This window comes from Battus philenor, unplaced genomic scaffold (assembly GCF_028537555.1).
Source record: "Battus philenor isolate CCGP_79_NKW_IND1 unplaced genomic scaffold, ilBatPhil1.0.hap1 SCAF_28, whole genome shotgun sequence".
In the NCBI taxonomy this organism is placed as follows: domain Eukaryota; kingdom Metazoa; phylum Arthropoda; class Insecta; order Lepidoptera; family Papilionidae; genus Battus; species Battus philenor.
Genome location: NW_027181691.1, coordinates 8203082 through 8226766, shown reverse-complemented (window position 1 = coordinate 8226766; position 23685 = coordinate 8203082). Strand labels below are relative to the sequence as shown.

General features: G+C 33.4%; 2 protein-coding genes across 2 annotated transcripts; both read left to right on the top strand.

Annotated features, from left to right (window-relative positions):
• Positions 1 to 3423: 3423 nt before the first annotated feature.
• On the top strand, positions 3424 to 6308 carry LOC137925841 (cytochrome P450 4C1-like). The gene is made up of 4 exons (XM_068769302.1): positions 3424 to 3466; positions 4344 to 4540; positions 5344 to 5407; positions 6112 to 6308. Exons 1-4 carry the CDS (start codon positions 3424 to 3426, stop codon positions 6306 to 6308), a joined length of 501 nt encoding a protein of 166 aa, XP_068625403.1.
• A 1692-nt stretch (positions 6309 to 8000) lies between these two features.
• Positions 8001 to 23383, top strand: LOC137925840 (cytochrome P450 4C1-like). Its single transcript, XM_068769301.1, has 10 exons — positions 8001 to 8190; positions 14856 to 14906; positions 16679 to 16789; positions 18036 to 18221; positions 20221 to 20417; positions 21112 to 21166; positions 21245 to 21443; positions 22288 to 22439; positions 22520 to 22699; positions 23229 to 23383. Exons 1-10 carry the CDS (start codon positions 8046 to 8048, stop codon positions 23381 to 23383), a joined length of 1431 nt encoding a protein of 476 aa, XP_068625402.1. The 5' UTR covers positions 8001 to 8045.
• The last annotated feature ends 302 nt before the right edge of the window (positions 23384 to 23685 follow it).

Sequence of the window (23685 nt, the reverse complement as noted above, 5' to 3'; positions counted from 1 at the left end):
GTGGCTTCTCAGAAGGAAGTCTAATTTGGAGCCCCCACCTTTCCCTGGAGCCTTACCGCTAATTGGACATGCACACTTGTTAATTGGTGATAGTATTTGTAAGTGGTTCTCTTCTACTTATGATAAAGTTATCTTGCAAAATTGCGTCTACACGAGAACAAACAGCTTTTATGTGTACCATTCAACAGTTTCATAAGCTATTTAGTTTTGAGTAAGAAAAGGACCAATATTTAGCCACTTCCGCACATGCAGTGGTAGTCGTGCACCAAATTACTCAACACGTGTTTCACCCCTCCACGGGGCAGGTGGTGGCGGTTGTGTGATTCGCATTGTTTGCCGCATACGCATTTATCAGCGGGCTGGCGGGCGGTGCATTTCATTGCACGACTACCACTGCATGTGCGGAAGTGGCTAAATATTGGTCCTTTTCTTACTTAGGATGGACTTCCGCGAGGTAACGCCTGATTCCATTAAATATTTAGTTTTGGTTTACGAGTCCCATCGTGTAGTTAGATAGATAAAGAAATGAAAAAAATACTCCATACCTTATATGAATGCGTAATACGATTAACATTATAAATTTCATAATTTGACCATTTTTGGGTGCCACTTTGATCTTAAAGTGCAGACCATGGATCGGATAGCGCAGCGTAGGATGTTCATCCACAAGCGGACAGACGATCATATTAATGTCGTTTTAAGATGCAGGATCAGGCTGCTACCAGCTGGTTCTTTTGGCATCTATGGGGAAGGCCCATGTCCAGCCGTGAACGTGAAATGATGATGGTGATCACTTTTTTATGCCTTTAATGATCTTTTATTAATATTTAATCCCCTGCAAGTATGGTGATCAGTGATTGTAAAACCACAGGTAGAGTTTTTGTGTCTTTAACCTTTAAATCATAACATCAATATACCTTTTCGATTATTAATAACTATGATTTTAATAGCAATAAGCTTATTATTGATATTTTACTAGAAGGACAGGTTAAATAAGTAAATATATATATATATAATGATAATGAAAAACCATTATATATATATAAAAATAATAGCACTCAATAACGGCTAAGTTTTTTATACCGATTTTTAACTCAATCGATGAATATGTACCAAAATATATGTCATTCATTAATTAATGGAATTAATCATTATTTGAATCAGTCCGAAATTGGGGAATCCCGTGAGCATTTAATAATAGCAGCAGCAAATACTTTTTCATTACTGATAAACGATGTTGAGATAAATAAAAAAATAAACAAGATAAACTATTATGAGAATAAATTTTGTAATGAGGTAACAGCTGGCAGGTTACAATGACTTAGTTTTTAAATTGTTAAATTTAGAAGTTTTATTTTGTGTTTTACGTTTAATGTATTTTTATTAATTACGTATTTTTATAATAACTTTTTTTTCAGTTTTATGGAACGCCGTGAAAGATTTGTCATATGCTAGTCTCAATGTTGGAGGTGTTATATCGGCTTCCATTGGACCTAGGACCATTTACGGTAATTATTATATATCTTATCACTAAATTGGAATCACATGATACAACAACCTGTAAATATAAAGATGGCTGCAATTGCAAATTTATTTTTTACCGAAAAAGTAACGTATTAAGACTTTAAAATCTAAAATTATAAACGGTTTTAAGTTAATAATGGCGTGTTTTGAAACCGAATTGTGTTTTTTTTTCGGAACGCATAGATATAATATTTAGTTTTAAATTTGAAATAAAGAGTGAAGTAAGGAAGATTATTCGTCGTATCAGCTTATTGACACCCACTGCAAGATAAAGGCTTTCCCCCAAACATATCAATGGGATATAACATAACCACCACGCTTGGCAAGCGGGTTGGCGATCGCAGTAAGAGAGTTCACAAAGGATGCTGCTGCCCATCCTCTAGAAACATGTTTGTAAGCAGTGGCGATCTTATATAATTAAAGCACTAAGTTTAAATTATATAAGATGGTATCCCGGGAATTGAACCCACAACCTACGATATTAAGTCTCGCTCCTCTACCTCTGGGCTACCACTATGCCAATGCGTAAATTATAAATTCACAAAAAGTAACGCATGCGGAAAATTTGCATTGACAGACTATTTGTTAACGTTTCGCACTGTTAACTTCAAAGGTTTTTCTGTCGAAAACACGACTCTAAATATATTTTTGTTTTTAGAAGCGGATACTAAATAATATTTTTATTACTTCACTCATAAGTTACGAAGGTGGGAAGATGTTGAACTAGTGTTTATCTGTTGTAGTTCGGCTATGAATTTTTAATATTTATCGTAGCCCCGTGGATGCTAGGTTTCGGCTTGAATTGGCAGGGGTAGGCTACCTAGCGCTGAACAGATATCTGTGTCTTCGGATTCTGGAGTGAAGACCATAAACCATGGACATCCACCCCTAAGGACAACAGGCGCCGTCCAACGAGCCCAGTGGTGATGATGATAATGCTAGTATCTATAAAGATGATAAGGCTAGTTCTAGTGGGCACCTTGACTACTCAGTTCGGTAAAAATGCACAGAGAATCCGCAATGTTGCCCAGAACATATGCTCCTTAGTCGACCATTCTGCCACATGCGAAAATAAATTAAGTGTTACATTTATTCTACATGTTTTGTTTCAGTACTAACAGATCCCGAGGATTGTTTAACTGTTGCCAATACCTGCTTGCAAAAGGATACGTTTTACGAATTCGCAAAGCCTTGGTTAGGTGAAGGATTGGTAACTGGAACATGTAAGTTATTTTATCAAAAGTATATAATTTCGATCTATAGAATGGAATGAATTACAGACTCACTGAGTTTTTTGTTTATCATTGTATTATCTTTTTTGTTATGTTAAATAATTTTTAATTGCAAATTTAGATTTATTTATACGTGATTTTACTGATTTTTCTGTACCAATATTTTATTTGGGGTTAAAATGATAGGAAAATTGATGAGAGCTAATTAATAAATTGCAGCACATAATCTATTCGCATTGGAGGAATTTTTATTTTTAAAAGATCTTATTTATTATAAATGTATATGTGTTGTATAATGTATGTATAATAATAAACTGTGTACGTATAAAATGTATGACACGAGAATAGTAATTGTAGTCTGAATAAAAAACATAAATTTTATTAGAATACAAAATTATATTCATGTAAACCACATGAATATTTGTAAGCAAGTTTATTAGAATGTAAATGAATTATTCGAAAAAACTTCGATGAAAAATTATGAAAAATAATAAGCGTAAATAATGAGCAATGTAAAAATAGTTCATAAATATGGGGAGTCACTTTGCTCTGTGGAAATATTTCACAACACTTTGATATCAGAAGGTAAAATATTGATAGACGCCCACTGGAAGGCACATGGCTTCTACAACGATCGCAGTTTCTTCAGCAGTCAGCTGCACGAACGATGTGCACCGCTTTCTATTCGGACAAACAATTTTTCGAGCTATGTGAGTGACTTTGGTTTTATACGGATCTTCTTATTTCTGATTCGTTTCTAGTGTCCAAATGGAAGCGTCATCGAAAACTGTTAAACCCAGCGTTCAGTCAACTGGTCCTCGACGGATTCCAAGGAGTTTTTAATGCTCAGTCAAGACGACTCGTGAGGGACTTGGAGGTTGAAATTGGGAAAGGTCCTTTCGATCACTGGGCTTACACACGACGAAATGCACTGGAGACCATATGTTGTATGTACCTTTATAAGTGTTAATAAAAACAAATAGGTATCATGTTAAATTAATATAAAAAGAAATTCAAGGAAATGGTGTTTACAAAATAAAGCTTAATAATATTAATAAAAGTAAAGATAGCGAAAAATTTAAGTTATAATATGTGCATTCGTCAAAATAAGACTTGATTTAGTAAGTTTTATGGGTCATAGCCATAGATTTACAATAGAACCTATTGGACAAAGTCTTCATCTAGCGTTTTCAGATTTACTTAAAAGGTAATCTATTCACCTTGTACGAACTTTACTGTATTTGACGATCTGTGATCTCATCTCCAGAATTTACTTTTTATGAACAAGCTAAAATAAGGTGAATTAGTCGTGTCAGTCCATTAGCGAATATTGTAAGGCATAGACCTTCTTCAAAGACCACTACAATCAACGGCCTTGCGCCGCCGACATCCAGCGACTTTTCGCGACTTTTTGTTGGTTGGTCCACCTAAAGGGATCTATCCACGCCGCGTCTATTTGCTCGTGGTAGATTGATTATATTATTATATTATTGCATTTCATAGATGTAGAATATATTAAATTTCATACCTACCAGTACCAAATAAAATTGTACGCTTTTTTCAATGGTGATTTTATTGATATTATAGTGACAGCTCTGGGAGTCGATTTCTGTGAGAACAGCGTTCTGAACAGCCAATACGAGCATGCGGCAGAGCAGATGTTTAATATCCTCGTGGAAAGGTTCCAGAAGTTTTGGTTCCACAGCCCCTTAATCTACAGTTGGTCGAGACTTAGAAAGAAGCAAGACGAATGCCTAAAAATATTACACAACATGTCCGAGACGGTAAATAGAATTTTAATAATTACATGTATTTTTTGGGTTCAATGTTTTATATAAAGTGAATTACTATATAGGGTGACTGATTATAAGTGTTTAAAGCACTGCATACATATGCGATAACCATGTGGAAAGCGATCACTTTGAAATATATTACATAAATTTATGTATGCGACAGGCCAATGATTTTTAAGAGTAAAGAATCTTCAACGACAGATAATAAACAATAGTTAATTCTGATACGTAGTCATGCGAATTTAAAAAAAAATTGGAAACGCTTTTCATGTCTATATTATTACATATATATTATTTCTACATGCATAGATTTTTGTTGGGGGATACTGTTCTTTGATTGACATAAAATTAAATATATGTCCACTTGTGTAGAGCGTATATATCTCTAATAAATCACTTAGTTAATTATTAACATACTTTACTTTATATATTTACTATAGTATATCACAAATTGTCTATTACCTTCTAATAATGTAAACTAAATATCTAATCCAAATGTTGTACACATTTTCAATAGACACATGCATTAGAATTTTTATTTTGTTTAATGAATTATTCTAAAACGTGTTTTTTTCGTGTCATCGCCATTATTTCAGATATGGTCCTCTACTGGACATAAACCTCCTATATAGATTTCCGATACGACCGGTTGGAGTTGGCTTTACAAGCGTCTTCCGACCATAGGATGTAGCATATGACGTCCACCCACAGGGTCATACGATGCGCATCTGGTATGATTTCTGCAAATAGAAAAAAAAATATTTAAAATCTATCGATTGTCTGTTCTGTTTTAGGTTCTACAAAAACGCAAAGCTTCATATCTTGAGAACAAGAGGAATGGTTTAGAAGCGTCAACAGGTATATATATTTATGATTTTAATAGACTTTCTCGTTAATCTAATACCATTACCAAAAATTTCATTAATTCAACATGTAGAAGGATAAAAGAAATAAATTCCAGTTAAAACCAAGGTAAAAGTGCCTATACTTTCGTGTAATTAATAATTATGAAATCGGTATAGATTACTATTATCGCTACTTACTAAATATACTCTTGACTAGAATCTTCATAGCATTTTATTATTTATACATGACTAAAAAAGTTCATGCTATAATATTTCGAACTAGTTCTCATTTGCACAATCTTCTATCGAAACATCTATATCCAGATGTCATAGCCTCTGTTCGTCATCGTCATTATTTCAACCGTAAGATATCCACTGTTGGACTTTGATCTTCCTTTTGGATAAATAGGATAGGACTTTGCTAAGGATTTCTCTAAGTGGTCGAATTAAGATTGAGAACATTTGTAGACGAACAGAAGTAGTAACTGTTTGACAAATTGAAATGGCTATTGGGTCCGTAGGATTCTGAAGTAGAAACCTTGAGCCGGCTAGCCCAGCGTAGGACGTTCACCTATAAAAGACTGGATATAGGCAACTTTCAGTCTGTATTAGTGAATCGGTATATCTGATAATATCCGATACGTTGGTAATTGAGGCTCAGTTTGAGTACCGCGGTAATAGATGCTTGTATGCTACATTTTGAAAATATTTTTTCAGGCACCAAGTTTAAGGCGTTTTTGGATCTCCTTCTTGAATTGTCAATTGAGAAAGGAGCCTTTAATGATCTAGAGATAAGAGAACAAGTTGATACAATGATTGTAGGTGGACACGATACTTCGGCTAATGTTCTTATGTTTACTCTTGTATTGATCGGGTCCTACCCGGAAGTACAAGAGCGTATTTTTGAAGAGTAAGTATTTAAGCGTATTTATTATTTATTTTTATTTTTAAGCTCCCCTAAATAAATTATACGAGAAATAAATATGATTTAATATTGAAAATACTGTAAAAAATCTAAAGTTTGAGACATGACATGCATTACGAAAAAAAAATAGATATCAAATATACTATGAAATATTAAAGTTTAAAATTGTTAAAAACACCATTTAAAATTTTAATGATATTTATTTTTTCAGGTTGTAATAATATTTTAAACTGGTTTGCAGTGTTAGATAATATTAAAAGAAAATTAAAAATCATTAAAAATACAAAAGCTTTATAATTTAATAAAACAACTACGATAGTAAGTCAAGGGTTCAATTCCTGGGATACATTCTTGTATAGTTCACATTTTGTGCATTAATTATATAGAACTGTCACTATTCACAAATTCCGGAGAGTAAGCAGCAGTATCTTCTGCGTACCATAATACCACACTGCAATCGCCAACTCGCCTGTAAAGCGGGGCAATTATGACGATGATGCCTCTCATAAAATTTTCGTTATATTAGTGGGAACAATTTGTTGTTTGAAAAATACCAGGGAACCTCAAAATATGGCTATGGTTTTTTTTTAATTTTCTTTGAACAACCAAGCTACAGAATAATTGCTTAAAAAAACTGTCCTTAATTAATGAAGAGAATAAAATTTGTACTTGTAGGCTTCATAATGTTCTCGGGGACGAAGACAGAGACGTAAGTAAGCAAGATTTATCTCAGATGGTTTACTTGGAAGCAGTGTTGAAGGAATCTATGCGTGTTTACCCAATAGTTCCTGTGACGGCAAGGATATTAGATAGAAATGTAAAACTAAGTAAGTTGATATGTATTATTATTACTCCATGTCTTATTTCGAATAATTAAACAGGAAAAGGTGGACAGATAAGCTTGTTAAGTTTGTCTGAAAGCTCTGAAGGCGGAGCGGTAACAATCGGTCTTATTAGAAAACTTTCAGGGGAGGCAGTGACTGTTCCGCTGAAATAATTATGATGATGAAAATGAAACACAAAAACATACTCGGCTTGTTTTAGAGTGTTTAATGAATTAAATGATAAAAGATGGTTTAAATGATGATTTTTATAAAATATAGGTGCTATTTTTTTTTAAATGAGTCTGATTTTCTTCAATTCTCTTTTTGAAATTTAAATTAACCGAGTAAATCTCAAAGCACGAAGTAATCTACAGCCAGCGCCATCTATCGACGCTGTTTTGTAGTTACACTATTAAAACTCATGTCAAATATATGCCGGAGACATTGCCGCGAGTTATTGAAACAATTTACAGTTATATCTATAACTAATAAGTTAAGGTGTAACCTGTAAAAGCTTTTGAAACGAAGGTTATTTTTTACATTTACTGTAGATAAATTTATACTTGGTACTCACTATATAAAAATCAATGGTTATAGAACCAATAAATAACGTAATGGTAAATAGGAAAATTTTAAAATTATTTGTTTCTGCAGATTATGTATTGCCAGAAGAAACTGGCCTGTCGTTATTCAATCCAAAAAAAACTGTTTTGAGCGATTTTATAATGCAAAGTGATTGGAAATAGGTGCATAAGCTTTAAAGCTGACAAATAAGCTGTAAATTGTTTAGTACCTATAATCAAACATCGTATTTAATTATGTTTTTGATTCTTTTTATGTTCTTACTGGTTATAATGTTTCATTTAGAGAATTACACCTTGACCGCGGGACGGACGTGTTTTATGTTTGTATATGGATTGCACCGGCATCCCATGTGGGGGAGCGATGCCGAAGAATTCAAGCCGGAACGTTGGCTCGACCCGGCTTCTCTACCTGCATGCCCTAACGCTTTTGCAGCTTTTAACATGGGAAGAAGAATCTGTATTGGTAAACATGCTTACAATTTTTTTTAAATAAACTTTCTTACACTTTTCTTCTCTTTGTGATAACGGAAAAAAAATATTTAGAATAAAAAAATAATGTACACACCCTTAATTATACATCATATTTTAAGTGTAAGTTATAGTAATACACTGGAACACTTAATAATAGTAGGAAATAAAATTAGAAACAATCCAAACATTAAAATTTCATATAATTGCCTCTTTAGATCTATGGAAGGGGACTTAGGCGTGGTCATTAAAAAAAAGATATTTTTAGTGGACGCGAAAAAATTCACCATCACCACCTAAGATGTAGAGGTAAAAGGCACAAATGACTAGATGCATACAAAATTATTGAATAGATAAATCTCTGGATGTCCATGTTAGGACTTGTAGATTTTATTATTGTGGATAAATAATTGCATCACATTCATTGCGCATTATAATAGAGTACTACACATTTATTTTATAGTGTGATTAACTTTGTAGTATTTTTGTAAAACTAACTCTATATATGTTTCTTAAAGTTATTGTTCACCTTGAATTATTTTTTAACATTTTTTTAACGTTAAGAAAACCAGAAGATAACAATTTGACAGAAATTAGAATTGAATTCTCTCCCCTATAATGTCATTACTCGGCTTAAAATATACTTTCAATATGCAGAGGGTCAACTTCAAAGTCGGTATGGTAGGGGTAATCGAACCCGTGACCTAGGATTATAATTCGTAGCATCTGGACTCCTTGTAGATTTTAAATGAAGGATGCCATTATTGGGTAGCTCTGTTTCATCCTAGTTTTTACCTAATTCGGCTATCTCAAGAAATCATTTATAAATAATTCAAAAAGGATGTTAATGTGAACAAATAAATAATTCTATGAGGATATTAATATGAACAAATAAATGCGTAAATTATTTTTTAATTTGTATAATATTTTCTCAGGAAAAGCGTATGCGTTTATGTCAATGAAAACGACGTTGGCCCACCTACTTCGCCACTATCGAGTGAAAGGAGATCACACAAAAATGCTGATAAAAATAGACGTCATGCTGAAACCCGTTTCTGGTCACCACATATCTATCGAAAGAAGATAGTAATTTGTTATCACAACATGAACTATAACGATGTCACGTATTACTTAAACTGTAAAATATATGTAAAAGTAAATGTATGAAAATAAATTGAATTTATGAAACCGAATTCGTGATTTTAGTTTATCTAATACATAAAATTTCCATGACACAATGTTACTTACTGTACTCCTCCGAAACGGCTTGACCGATTTTTACCAAATTTTATATGCGTATTTAGTAGGTCTGAGAATCGGCTACTATCTATTTTCCTAACCCCTAAGTGATATGGGTCGTCTACCCTTATTTTTTTTATTTTTTAGAAAAAATTTTCTGTTTTTATTTTTTTATGATACAGCATATAAAAATAAATACAACCCTAAATTTTGGCCTCTCTACGATTAACTCTTATTTTTAATTGTTAAGTAAAAACTTTTTTTTTTGCAAAACAACGTTTGCGGGATCAGCAAGTATTATATAGTATATTAACTGATAAGTGTCTAAAAATTGTAAGCATATACACAGTGTTTGGTTATAGGTGTAAAAGTTTTAGCATGCCGATAAGGACTCGAATGAACAGCTTCTTTTGCTGTAAATCAATGTATGGTATAACGGTTAAAGTTCAATGGTTTAAAAGATAATTACGTAATGATTATATAACAAGAAAAAGCATTTGCGATAATAGAGTTACTATGTATTATATATAAATTAGTCAATGTTTACCATCTGGCTCTGTGGACTTTGTGCTACCAGAGATTATTGGTCTGTCGTATTCATATAGAAAAAAATTATTAATTTATCATACTTCAGAGTGATCACTTTATATTTAATGGAATCAGGCGTTACCTCGCGGAAGTCCGTCCTAAGTAAGAAAAGGACCAATATTTAGCCACTTTCGCACATGCAGTGGTAGTCGTGCAATGAAATGCACCGCCCGCTAGCCCGCTGATAAATGCGTATGCGGCAAACAATGCGAATTACACAACCGCCACCACCAAATTACTCAACAGGTGTTTCACCCCTCCACGGGGCATCTTCAGGAGTTATGTTACACCGATTAGTGCCAAACACAGAGCCTACTTTGACTCGCATTGTTTGCCGCATACGCATTTATCAGCGGGCTGTCGGGCGGTGCACTTTATTGCACGACTTCTTCTGCATGTGCGGAAGTGGCTAAATATTGGTCCTTTTCTTACTTAGGATGGACTTCCGCGAGATAACGCCTGATTCCATTAAATATTTAACGCTTCTTGCTAACGACACGCACACATTCACTTATTTAAAACTTTTACATATACAACTAATTATACTAAATATTAACTTTTGGCACTAATCGGTGTAACTTGGCGGTGTAATTTGGTGGTGGCGGTTGTGTGATTCGCATTGTTTGCCGCATACGCATTTATCAGCGGGCTGGCGGGCGATGCATTTCATTGCACGACTACCACTGCATGTGCGGAAGTGGCTAAATATTGGTCTTTTTCTCACTGATCACTTTATAAAGAGTGATTAGAAAGATGACAAAGCTTAAAGGTTTATGCTGAATAATGCGTTATACATACAACCATTTAGAGCTTTACTTCCATTGCAGTTTCTCCATGTTCTCTAGAACCTTCCGTGTATCTCAATAAAAATGAGACAAAAAAATAACTTAATGTCAAGAACCTTCTAAGCCGTACCGGTTTTCTGCTTAATAACACAAACTGTGATTCGTATTCATTTATTTAAAATCTTTGCCTTTAACCAATTATTCTATTTTTAGCCCTCGAATTAAAAATTATTATTTATGTTGACCTGCCATCCTTGATTTAAATTTATATTATCATTAAATAAATATTACACGAATGTTCCAGACGCTAATTCATTTTTTGCGTGCCTTGCAATAAATAAGTGTGCATATTTTTTTGCACGACTCGTATAAATTGGCGAAACATTTCCTTTTGCTAACGACTTTTTCTTTTTCGTCTACACTTATATTTTCGTTTGCTGTTAGTATGTTTGTTTAGTATAATGACGTAAAAAGAAGCGTCCTTTTGGGATAATTTTATTTAAATGAGGTGGTTAACCAAATCGTGACGAAGGTTTTTTAATCTTTAATAAGAGATTTAGCGTTAGAAATGATATTTTATTTGTTGTTGTGGCTGCTCTTTTAAAGGCAATAAACAAAGGCTAAATGCTTTGAAGGTAATAATCACGGCTAATAGGTGGTTCATACGTTTAAAATAATTAGCTATCTTTCTTTGTAATATCTTTATAGTAGTCATAACTAAATAATGTTGTGGGTTCTAGTTTTTATATTTTCAGATTTTTCCATTTTTATTTACATGCTCTCTTTCATTCTCAGTATCTTTTATGCTTTCCTTTTGTCCTTCACATGTTCAATCTTTCCTCATTTGCAAATATTCTGCAATACATCATCGCCTTTCTTACCTCATCTAAATTTTATCACAATTTTAGATTACATATCATAGATTTTTATAAGTCATTTTATATAATACATTCTATTTCTAGCTTTGTAATAAGAGTTAAAAATCATTTTTTTGAGTTTCATTATTTGGCGTGTGTTGCACTTGATATTATTTTTATTACTTTTTTTTATTTCCTTTGGGTCTTACTGACCTTTAGTTTCTGGGGTTCAGTCTTAATCCTATTTATTGTGATCTACGTCACTTTATTGCAATACTCAAGGAATTTAGGATGTAGATTGTCGTCGCTCAATAGCAAGGCGATGCTCCATCTAACTATGTAAACAAATTACCAGAGAACGGACAGCAGCGTCTTCTGCGTACCGTAATACACACTGCGATCGCTGACTTGCTTGTCAAGCTTAACTATTATGCTGCTTCCCCCTTAAATTTCTTTGGGGAGGTCTATTTCTTGCAGAAGGCGTATATGAGCTGAAACGACGACAACATAAGGATAAGGTTGGAAATAAAAATAAGCTTGTTAGACCTTTCTCTTCTCAGAATTAGTAATTCTTCTGTCGGCAACATACACTGTGTTCATTTAACTTGTATCGGCTTTAGGTGCTTTGTTACTCAGAGAAAAATAAGGTCTACTTGTACCACATGTTTCAATGTTGAATGTAAAAATAAGACCGGTCTACAATGGCTTCAATTGAGAATGGTTACTTTAGGTTAATTACAATAATAGATACTAATAAGTTAAGTATAATGAGCTCGGGCTGAGATGATGTCTTTCGACTCTCCCTACCGACCGGAAGGCACGAGTTCATTGCTGGTTTTTTAAGCCAGAAATGGGGGACGCTCTCGAGCGTCTTCTATATCAGGCTGCTGTCGAGCCACCGGTGATTGCTGCCAAATCCCGTCTCCTTGGCAGTCGCCATTTCCAGACTTCTTCGATGTAACTAGGATACGATTGCCCAGCGTAAATATTCAGATCGCGGATCTCCTGTTTCCGCGGACTTTTTTCGATTAAGCTGCTCCAAGTCTAAATCGACTAGCAGCACAACTTCAAACACATCAAATGCAACTGCAGAGAACATATGGTTAAAATGATGATGAATGAAAATTTATATTAAAATCAATATTTTTACATCACACACATAATTAAAACGAATTGTATGTAGAAAATTCGGTTTTTTATAAGTAAGCCCCTCAAAAACACGGTTTTAAAATGTCAACTAATTAAGGTTATCAAGCCCATTGGCTTTACTTCTTGTTTATAATTTTACATTAATTTTAGTTATTAAGTAGTTCTGACTGTTGATACTGTGGACACAATTTACATTGTATTGTTTTTTTTTTAACCGTAGAACAAATACAATAGCGTAGTGAAGTGTTTATTACCATCATCAACTTTTAAGCCTCTCGCCTCTCTCATAGAAATCTATGACCCAAAAGGATCAGTTGTAAGCAGTCAGCATCCAGTGTCTTTTAACGACCATAACAAGGTCATCCTCCTTGTGAGTGGACATTTCACAGTGTGCTTATCGAACCGTGGTATCTACTCTTTGGAATATACCTTAGAACCCCTGCAGCTCTCTGTTCTGCGTGCTATATTACCTCACCGTTTCAGCACATAGACACCTACTGCAAGGAATTGGTCTCCCTCAAAGATATCTTAGGAAATATACTATGATCGCAAAGCTTGGCAGGCTGTTTGGCGATCGCATTGTGGTGTCTTGTTTATAAACAGTGGCAATCCTATCCTAAATTAATGCACAAAATGTGAATTATTTAAGATTGTGTATCGAGAATCGAACTCTATCGCTGGGCTTCCACTGTTCGCCATAATACCTGCGTCTACGAATCACCTTATGTTTGATTCTTACTTGTATAGAAATCCCGTAGAAATTCAATAATACTAAAAAACGCAATTCTCTTTTTGAAAGAGAGTTATAACAGGCATAACAAAAGACATCAAAACAACCACAATGTAATGATTTAGTAGTAGGATGTAATTGCAATAAATGATATTAAGACATGCTTATAACTACTGTAGTTTTATTACAACAATTATTATTTATGGTTAGATTTGTTAACAACTTTATTATGACAGTATTTAAGAATACGATTTAAAAAATACAATGTGCATACTTCGTTCATCTTCGTAGTGGAATCCTTGTTGAATGTGAATTTCTTCCATATTACACCAATAATTGTAAGTAACGTTTTTTTTAATAGTTAAAAATAAAGAGAAGTTAAATAGTATGCATATGCGGGGAAACCCCAGCCATCATCGTATCAGCTGACAGTGGTTTACTGTAAGTCAAAGGCATCCCCCAAAAATCTTGAACTTGCGCTGCTCGCGTTCAGCGACCTGCATCCTTAATTATAATTATATCTATAAAATGTTAATAACTTTTTTTAATTTGATATGCAACTTTAATAGTATTATCGTCCTTCGTCAACCTTAACAAGGTCGCCATTAATTATCAGCAGAAAAAATAAATATTTAAAATAAAATTTAAAAGGCATACACTTGTTTTTCCTGTTATTCCATCATGATGTTTACTATATATTTGCCTCTGTTTTTTACTTACCCGAGGTTAGCTTTAAGTGTATGGTTTAAGTTTTTACGTAAATACACGTGAAATTCACAGTATAAGATTAAGGAAAGATTCGACTATATCTTTAAAAAGTATCATACATATTATATGCACGTTTAAGTCTAAGCTTTTGACCTAAAAATATGCATATGTATAGCTCATTTGTCAATAAAAAGCTTTATAGATTTTATAATTATTTCTAAACACTATCCATGAAGTTATCACTATGAAATATGTTACATTAATTTTTTTTCTAATTGCGACTGTCAGTAAAAAGTCTGCATGGACAGATATTTAACAATAATTAATTTTAATATGTTTTAATTCGAAATTTTAAGTTTTTTTGATAGTATATTATCATTAAACTATTTATTATTTCCCACTGATTTTTGTCAAGGTTACATATATTAATTGAACCATTTAAAGTTTTTACACAGATAAACAATAGCTTTATTCAATCGTATTTGAATTTACGTTCCAGAAGATTTATCGAAAATGGTTACAGTTGTCTTATTGTTTACATTGGGTCTGTTGTACATTATAATTATGCGATTTAAACAAAAGAACTCTCCGCCACCGGTTCCAGGCCACTTGCCTGTAATTGGACACGTTCATCATGTTTTTGGAAATAGTACAAGTGAGTTTTTCCATACTCTACTTCTAGCTTTTAATCATTTGCCAACAGTATCTTAACATAAATCTGGATAGAAATTTGATATAGTACTAAGAATATTGAGAAAATAAATAAGTAGAAATCAATAAAAAGTAAAATTTAAAATAAATGCATAATGTAGAAATAAGTAAAATGACAATAATAAAGTAATAAAAAAAATTAAAACCTGTAAAATTCGATGAGGGATGGCGTCGAAAGTGCGATGAGGTATGAACGGAACAAAGAATAAAAAGTAATTAAAAAATATGTAAGGTATAAAAGAAGGATGTAAATAATAAAATTCTGTGAAGAAATTATTATTGTTATTAAATCACTGTGTACACAAGACAAAGGAACATACGAGGATTAAAAAAAAACAGTCTCTTGAGTGTACAGAATGCTATATCGATAAGGATGGGCAACAATGTAATAGAGTGTGTTAAGATTGATTTGGGCAAATTTGCAATTAAAATTTAGCCATTGACATTTTGCAGATTTGAGAGGAAGTCTAAATTTTGATTCTGTAGAAGCGTATTAAGTGTTCCTCAAAAGAAATCTATAATTATCCCTATGTATGAATCTATAAATCATGTTAACCATTAAGGATGTTTTGGTTCTTTTGACCAAACGCTGTTATTGGTAAAAAAGATTTTTAACTTGACTGATTCTTGTCAGTTTATTCTCGTGGAAAGCAACATTCCGAATCAGGCTGTTGTACGTGTTAATACATATTTAAATAAAATACAATATGTATGTACATATATATATATATATATATATATATATATATATTTATATGGTTGTCATTCTAGAATGTTGCAGCCGCGAAGTCCATCGTTTGCATTCTCAAATATAATTATCGCAATAAAATGTTGAAAAGTTTTTTGACTTGACTATTAATAAATAATAATACGATTACCCTTCCTATGACCCTAAGAAGGTCGGCTGTCACTGTATGTGAAATGTGTCGCTGCGTTTGCCGGTCTTTGGTCTCGTTTTTAGAAACTTAAGGCCCCGGCGACCATTTGTTCTGCGCGATACGGGGTTTGCCCACGATTATTTTCTTTCGTTTACCGATTTCCTTATTCTTGATTTAATCTGTGTAAGCAAGCTTTATATAAAGTATGCAGCGTTTATTAGTTTGACGTATTAGAATTTACAATGAACAGTTAACATATATATATAAATATATGTATTTATCATTCAGTGTTTCTATCGGATACTTTAATGCTGCCAATTTTTCAACCACGGTGATTTAGAGAATATAGTATATTATTAATTACATGCTTTTGCGCATTATATTTTCTTTTCTACCGTTAATTACAGTTGCGAGCAACCAAGTCAACATTAAAACTGTTTTCTTTGTAAACAATTTGAAATAATAAGTATTTATATTTTTCAGGGGTGTGGAATTTCATAAAGCTTGCTACAAAATTTAGCATAGACACAGGAAACGCTGTTTCAATTTATGTAGGACCAGTTACTACCTACGGTAAAAAGTAACCTCTGTCATTTTATTTATTTAATTATCTTCCAAAAATTTACAGCAAGAATAAATTACAATAAAATATAACAAACCTCTTTAAAATTTTTTACAACTATTAAAGTAACAAATATAAAAAAGGCATTGACCATGGATGAACTTTTTAATCAAAGAGCCAATTTAAATTTTGGAATTGTCTTGCGGGCTGCATATAAAATAACACTTATTAATAATCTATAAAATATTATTTATAATAAAATATTAACTTTTACAGTGATCACCGACATCGACGACTGTATGACAGTGGCAAACAGTTGTTTGGAGAAAGGTTCATTTTATGAATTCGGAAAAGTATGGCTCGGAGAAGGTTTAGTTACAGCTTCAGGTATATATTGATTTACACACAAATAAAATAACACATGGGGTTGTGGTAGCTCAGTGGTAAGGATTGGGCCTTGCGATCGTTGGTTTCGGATTCTATTCACAAGATACAATCTTACGTAATTAACACTTTTTAACACGTTCTCTGCCAACGCGTTCAGCACTGACCGACAGTGAAATTACCCTTTAGGTCTATTAAAAGGCATAAATCTGTTTAAAATTCAATTAATTGTTTTTTGCTTATATGTTTTTATCTTTTACTCAAATGTTACTTGGTTATAACAAAATTAATTAGAGCCTTATTTATGGAAATAGTTAACGCTATGGCAGCAATGAACGACACGGCCTGGACAGAAAATTGCGTTTTTTTCTCGGCGTAGAACGTGTTGATTAATTATATAGGGTATCCAGCATTCACCTGCAAGGATGAGCATCAGCGTCCTCTGCTTATCATAACACAACACTGCGATCATCAACACGCCTGCCAAGCGTGGCGATTATGCTATATCTCCCATAGATATAATATTTAGAAGAGAACCATGTCTTGCAGTGGGCATCTACAGGTTGTATATAGCAAGGACAATATCCTCCACGAACGGAGTATCGACTGCTTGGAAATAAACGACATAACGATTTAGTTTATACCAAGAGAAATAAATAGAGGTTAATCAACATCTTTTTTAAGTTTTTCCTTTTAAAAAGATTCTAGAAGTTCATGAAAAATATGCAAAAATTGCTTCCTCATATTTAACTATGGGTGTAAAATCCCTACTTCGTTAGTTATTACAATTAGTAAGCAAAAGTTTTTATACAGGGGGGTTGCAAATAGCTGTAAAAGCTTTAAACGGGTGAACGTATTGCTTATTTGTGAGAAAAAAACTTAAAAGCTGTTTTTAATCACTCTGTATAAAGTTATCATTCTGAAACTTTATCAGAATACGACAGGCCAATTACTTCTCGGAGTAAACAGCTTTGATATTTGATGCTTTATAGCTTTGAGAATTTCTATAACGAATATTCTTGCGTTATTTATTATTTTTAACGCCGTTGATTTTTAGATAAGAGCTGCAATACATTAATTGACTTTAAATTAATTATACATATACTCTTTTGCTACTTTTACACCTATTTGTATTTACTGTGTACGTCAGGTTATTTATGTATTAGAACACATAAAATAATAACATGATCAGAAATAAGAGGTAGTTATGCATTCTTAATTAACTTTTTATCTAAATACTTTATTACAGTATCAAAATGGAAAAAACATCGTAAAATATTAAATACGGCATTCAATCAGCAAATGTTGGACGGATTTTTATCAATTTTCAATTTCCAAGCCCGACGTCTGTGCAATGAATTAGAGTTGAAAGAAGATGGTATATCTTTTGATATTGGTGACTATTTACAACGTTTTGCATTGGAAACTATATACTGTAAGTTTTATTGCTTTTTTTCTTGTCCTTATTTTCGTACCCGGCTAACAATGTTACCTAAGTGTCATTTGTAAATCACGAGGGGGCAGAGAACAAAGGGCTCTTAACCTATAACCTACTTAAATAATGATATATCATCGTGGCGATCTTTGGAGGAGAAGGAAAGAGAGAAAGAGAGAAAAAGAGAGACACGACGAATTTCACTGAGCTGCGGAACTCTTCGATCGCTTAAGCAGGTGTTTCATGGAGTGACTAGATTTAAGGGGAGGCCTTGGCTTGAGCTGTCACTCATCTATAATACCCGTTTAGCATTACGATTCAAAAGTCGTACTTCAATCTTTTGTTTGAATTACATGAGCATAACTGTGTGTGTTATAAGGTGAATATTTAATGGGATCAGGCGTTGCCTTGCAGAAGCCCATCCTAAGTAAGAAAAGGAACAATATCTAGCCACCTCCGCACATGCAGTGGTAGTCGTGCAACAAAGGGCATCGCCCGCCAGTCCGCTGATAAATGCGTATGCGGCAAACAATGCGAATTACACAACTGCCACCGTCAAATCACTCAAGAACGCGGAAGTGGCTAAATATTGGTCCTTTTCTTAATAAGGTGAATAGTCGAACTTGTTGTGGTTATCGGAAAACACTGGGTGCCGTTATATTAGAACCTGTCCTACTGGAAATCTGTAAAGAAGGTCTATATACAGCATTGGGTGAAATGAAAGATTGAGCAAATTATGATGTCGTTTTTACAATATACAAAAATGATCGGAGGCCTGTGAGGCGTGGTTTTAGATACGTCACGTTCTCGATATTCGGCCCTAGGCACATTAAATAGGCCTATTGCGGTGTGACTTGTTTTTTCTTTTCACGACTAATATTAAAATTTTCATCAAAATTGACGCGGCGTGGGTAGGCCCTTCTCTAGGTAGGCCTATGGCATAGGCAAGTTCGCTGGAAGTCACTGAATGTGGGCAGCGCAAGACTGGTCATCGTTGTGATCTTTATGGTGGATGATGATGATTATTTGGTGTCAGTAGATGATGCAGTTCAACCAATTTAAATAGTTTTTAAGAGGACACTCATTAAAGTTCATGTAGTATGAAGCACGGTCACTGTAATAGATTACTAATGTATCTACATATTACATTAAAAAAAAAACAATACCAAAATCCTCCAAATTTAAATTATTTGCGCTGAATATTGCATTTAAAATAAATCGATTTGCAAAGATAATTAAATGGATATCAATTAAAATAATTTTAATATTTTTAAATGAATTTATTTGCACGAGCAAAGAAAATTACGACTTTAGAATCTATATACGTAAAAGGAGATTGGATATAGGTGTAAAAGCATTGAAGAATATTGCTTATTTATCGTCAATTAATATACGTTATACGTTTGAAATTATAATGCTAAGCGACTTAAAATTTGGTAGAAAAATTCCTTTATCGAGTAAAGGTGAATTGAGAACGAATCTTACGAAATTCTATTTTGTGAGTTGAAGCTTTTTTTAAAACTATCACCCTGTATATAAAAGTTTTCCATCTTTGTCTTGACTTATTACGATAAGTTTTTAATTATAAGGTATAGAGATAACTAAGAAATATATTTTAACCATTCTTGTGGGTTGAAATATATTTTAAATTATTGCTTTAGATATCTACCCACAAACACTCACACTCATAAGGCATTACGAGTCATGCTAAGCTTCCAGGGGATAGTTAGTTAACACGTTCACTGCGGGCCCAATTTTAAAGAACTTTCAGCTGGTGCGGCTGAGGTCGAATCAGCCTCAAGCTGAACTTCCTAGTAGTGCGGTTGAGGCCTTTTCTGCCTCATGTTTCAAGTTGAGTGTAAACAGCCGCCGCACCAGTGCAAAGTCTACCATGAGGCTGAATAAACCTCAAGCCGCAGTGAACGTGTTAACCAACTGTATGTGATTCTTAACATGCTAATGCGTTTAGTTTGAAGTCTGTATTGATATTTCATTCCAGGTACTGCAACCGGAGTGGATTTAGATCATGAAGAAAGTCTTAACAAAAAGTTTCGAGATGCCGCTAATAATATTGCAGGAATTACGTCGGACAGGGCTTTAAAATTCTGGTTGCACAACGATTTCACATGGAACAGAAGCAATGATAAAATCAAGATGGACAAAGACTTGAATTTTTTGAACGGAATTTTAAATATGGTACAAATATATATTTAATTATATGATATAGTCAAAGTCGCTAGAAATCGCTGGATGCCAGCAGAATAAGATTAGTAGTCATAACGATCTTTGAGGCAGATTTATGTTAGTATAGGCTCACAAGTTTATGATGACGATGATTTAGAAATCCAATAACAAAATAGGTTGCAATTTATAGATTTTCACATTCAAAAGCTATTTTAATTTTTAGTATAATTGTTTATGTCACAGACTTAGAGAACTTAAATAAGGAGCTTAAATTAGCTTAGCAATAATGACAATGATAACACAATGACAAAACTTATATTTATTATTCTAGATTATTCTTGATAGAGTTGGTTTTATTACAGAATTAGTGACATCGTCACCACGATTTCAGGCGTATGACGTCCAGTGTTGTATATAGGTCTTTCCTATATATTACAATAAGCTGTTAGCGGCCTGGAAACATCGTTTTACGACAATCTTTACCAGTTTGTCTGTCTATCTTCTAGTTAGATGTACTATGTTGTACTGCCGGAATAACTTATGGTCCTATCAATCTTCAATTCTGTGGGTTATGTAGCCATCTAACTGCCACTTACACTTGCAAGTTACGTTCTGAGGGCTATTATTGAGATATTTAAACATATGTCCAAACATGTAAAAATACCTTTAGAACTTATAATAAAAATAAAATTTACTTTGTTTACAGATTATTAAGAAACGCATGGAGAATGACAACAATCCAGACGTTAAGAATACTTCTGGTGGGTTGATTACGTACCATAAAAGATGTGAAACATTTTGTTGTTTGATAAAAGTTACAACAATTATTTTGTTTTTAGGTGAAAGTCTTAAAACGTTTAGTGACATTTTATTTCACTTGAAAGACACTGATGGGGAGAAAGTTTTTACTGATCAAGATGTGAAAGATCATGTTACTACGTTAATCGTCGCTGGATATGATACAGTAGCACTGAGTTTGCTATATACAATTTTATTGATAGGTTCCTATCCTAAAGTGCAAAATAAAATTTATGCAGAGTGAGTATAAACGTTCTGATACGATACCGAAACCGCTGTACCGCGCCATGGGTAAGTGTGCGGCCACGGGGGGAGGTAGTGTCGCCCGCTGCGTTCCATCAGTCCGCTGTTAATATTTGTGGCTATAATCCTCAGCGGTTCGATACCATCATAGTCAAAGTCACTAAAATTGAATGATTTTCTTTAATTTTTTTTTATTTGCATTCGTATCAATTAAAGTTTGTGGAACGTTTGTGGAATGAAAGTATTTATAAAATAACAATTTTACTAATTTATAAAAATAAATCGTAGAGTGAAGAATTTTTGACTCAATTATAGTGAGAGTTAAGGATAGTAGTGAAAGCGATAGAAAAAATCATGAAAATAGAAAAAAAATATGGAACGCATCTATAAAATCAGAAGCTGTCAGAAGTTACAATTTACGTCGTCATTTCAAACTATAGTTGTTCATTGCAAAGTATAAGGCTTCCTTTATACCAAATTTATACCAAATCGCCACGCTTGGTAGGCGTGTTGTTAATCGCAGTGCTGTATTATGGTACGCAGAGGACGCTGCTGTCCATGCACTGGAAATTTGTCTATTGGAGTGCCAATCAAAGTGTAAATTCTATGAGATTGAACACCAGGAATTGAACTCGCGACTTTCAACCGCAAGTCTCAGTTCTCTACGGCAGGGCTACTATTGCTCGACTACAATATACTACAATATAGGCTGATTTTAATGAGGATTCATTGTAAATGCAAATGTTGATAAGATATTTTTAGTCTTCATTATTATAGGTTTTCCTAGAAAAAGTGTAAAAAAATCGAACCCCATTTTACCAATATTATTTATAATTCACAGATTAGCAGATGTATTCGGAAAATCTGACAGAGATGTTACGAAAATTGATTTGTCTCGTTTGGTTTATTTGGATGCAGCCTTAAAAGAGTCTATTCGTTTGTATCCAGTGGCTCCTTATATAGCAAGACTGCTAGATAGAGATATTAAACTAAGTAGGTTTTTGATTATAACTTTAATGAATGCAATCGATTTTTTTTTTGGGAACCATAATTAAAAACTTTTTTGAACGTAGAAAACTTGACGCTGTATTCTGGAAATTCTTGCTATATGTCTATATATGGAATCAACCGTCATCCAATCTGGGGTTCAGATGCTGATCAATTCAAACCGGAAAGATGGCTCGATCCTGCGAGGTTGCCTAAAAATCGTAATTACTTTGCGTCATTTAGTTTTGGACGACGCAATTGTATCGGTAACTAGTATTTCACTATATTATTTGAATTGTGATATTCGGTGTATTTATTAAGTCTTGTATTCTCTTTATTATTGTGTACTCGATAATAATGAATTTACCTAAATATCTTTCACGTTTTCTGCGTAGTTTATACTGTCTAAAAAACTCTCTACCTACTAAAACTACGGCAATGCTTGTGCAATTGGCTATGGTGATGTGTCTCACACTTACTCAACAAACTGGACGGCCTTATGACCTTCTAACTGCATTCGATTCATTTTCAATCTTCGCAAAAATCACTATATCTTTCTCCGTTAAAATGACCGCATATCCGACGGCGCTATTCTTTGGGTGCACTAACTACACTTTTCTCTTTAATCTTTTATCTCACTTCACCTTCCTACTGATGATCTTAATTCCAATTTTTATCCAGTATACAAGAAAAAAACACTTCGCTCCTCGAGCAATCGTTGACTTAAATAACCGTAAATTAAATATTAGTTTTTTAAGGTATTCGTGATTGATATAATGTTGTACCATATTGCAGGTAAATCCTACGCTACCATGTGGATGAAAATAGTGCTTGTGTATATATTAAGACGCTACGTAATAACGGGTGATCACACCAAGACCGTGAGCATGTATGAAGTCCTTCTAAAGCCGGTTTCCGGCCATTTAGTAACAGTGGAGAAAAGAAAGTGATTTGATAAACATGAATAAATTTATTGGTTCACTAAATACATCTGTTTTATTATTTAGTGTTTGCAATTGATTATATTGAAATATTTTAACATAACGGTGCATGAATAATTATGTATTTCCATGTAAAAAATATACAAGCATAACATTGCTTCGCTTATTTTAGACTGTTATGTATATTTAATGTATATATGTAAGAAAAGGACAAATATATATCAACTTCCGCCAATGCAGTAGTAGTCGTGCAATAAAGTGCACCGCCCACTGATAAATGCGCAAGCGGTAAACAATGCGAATCACACAAC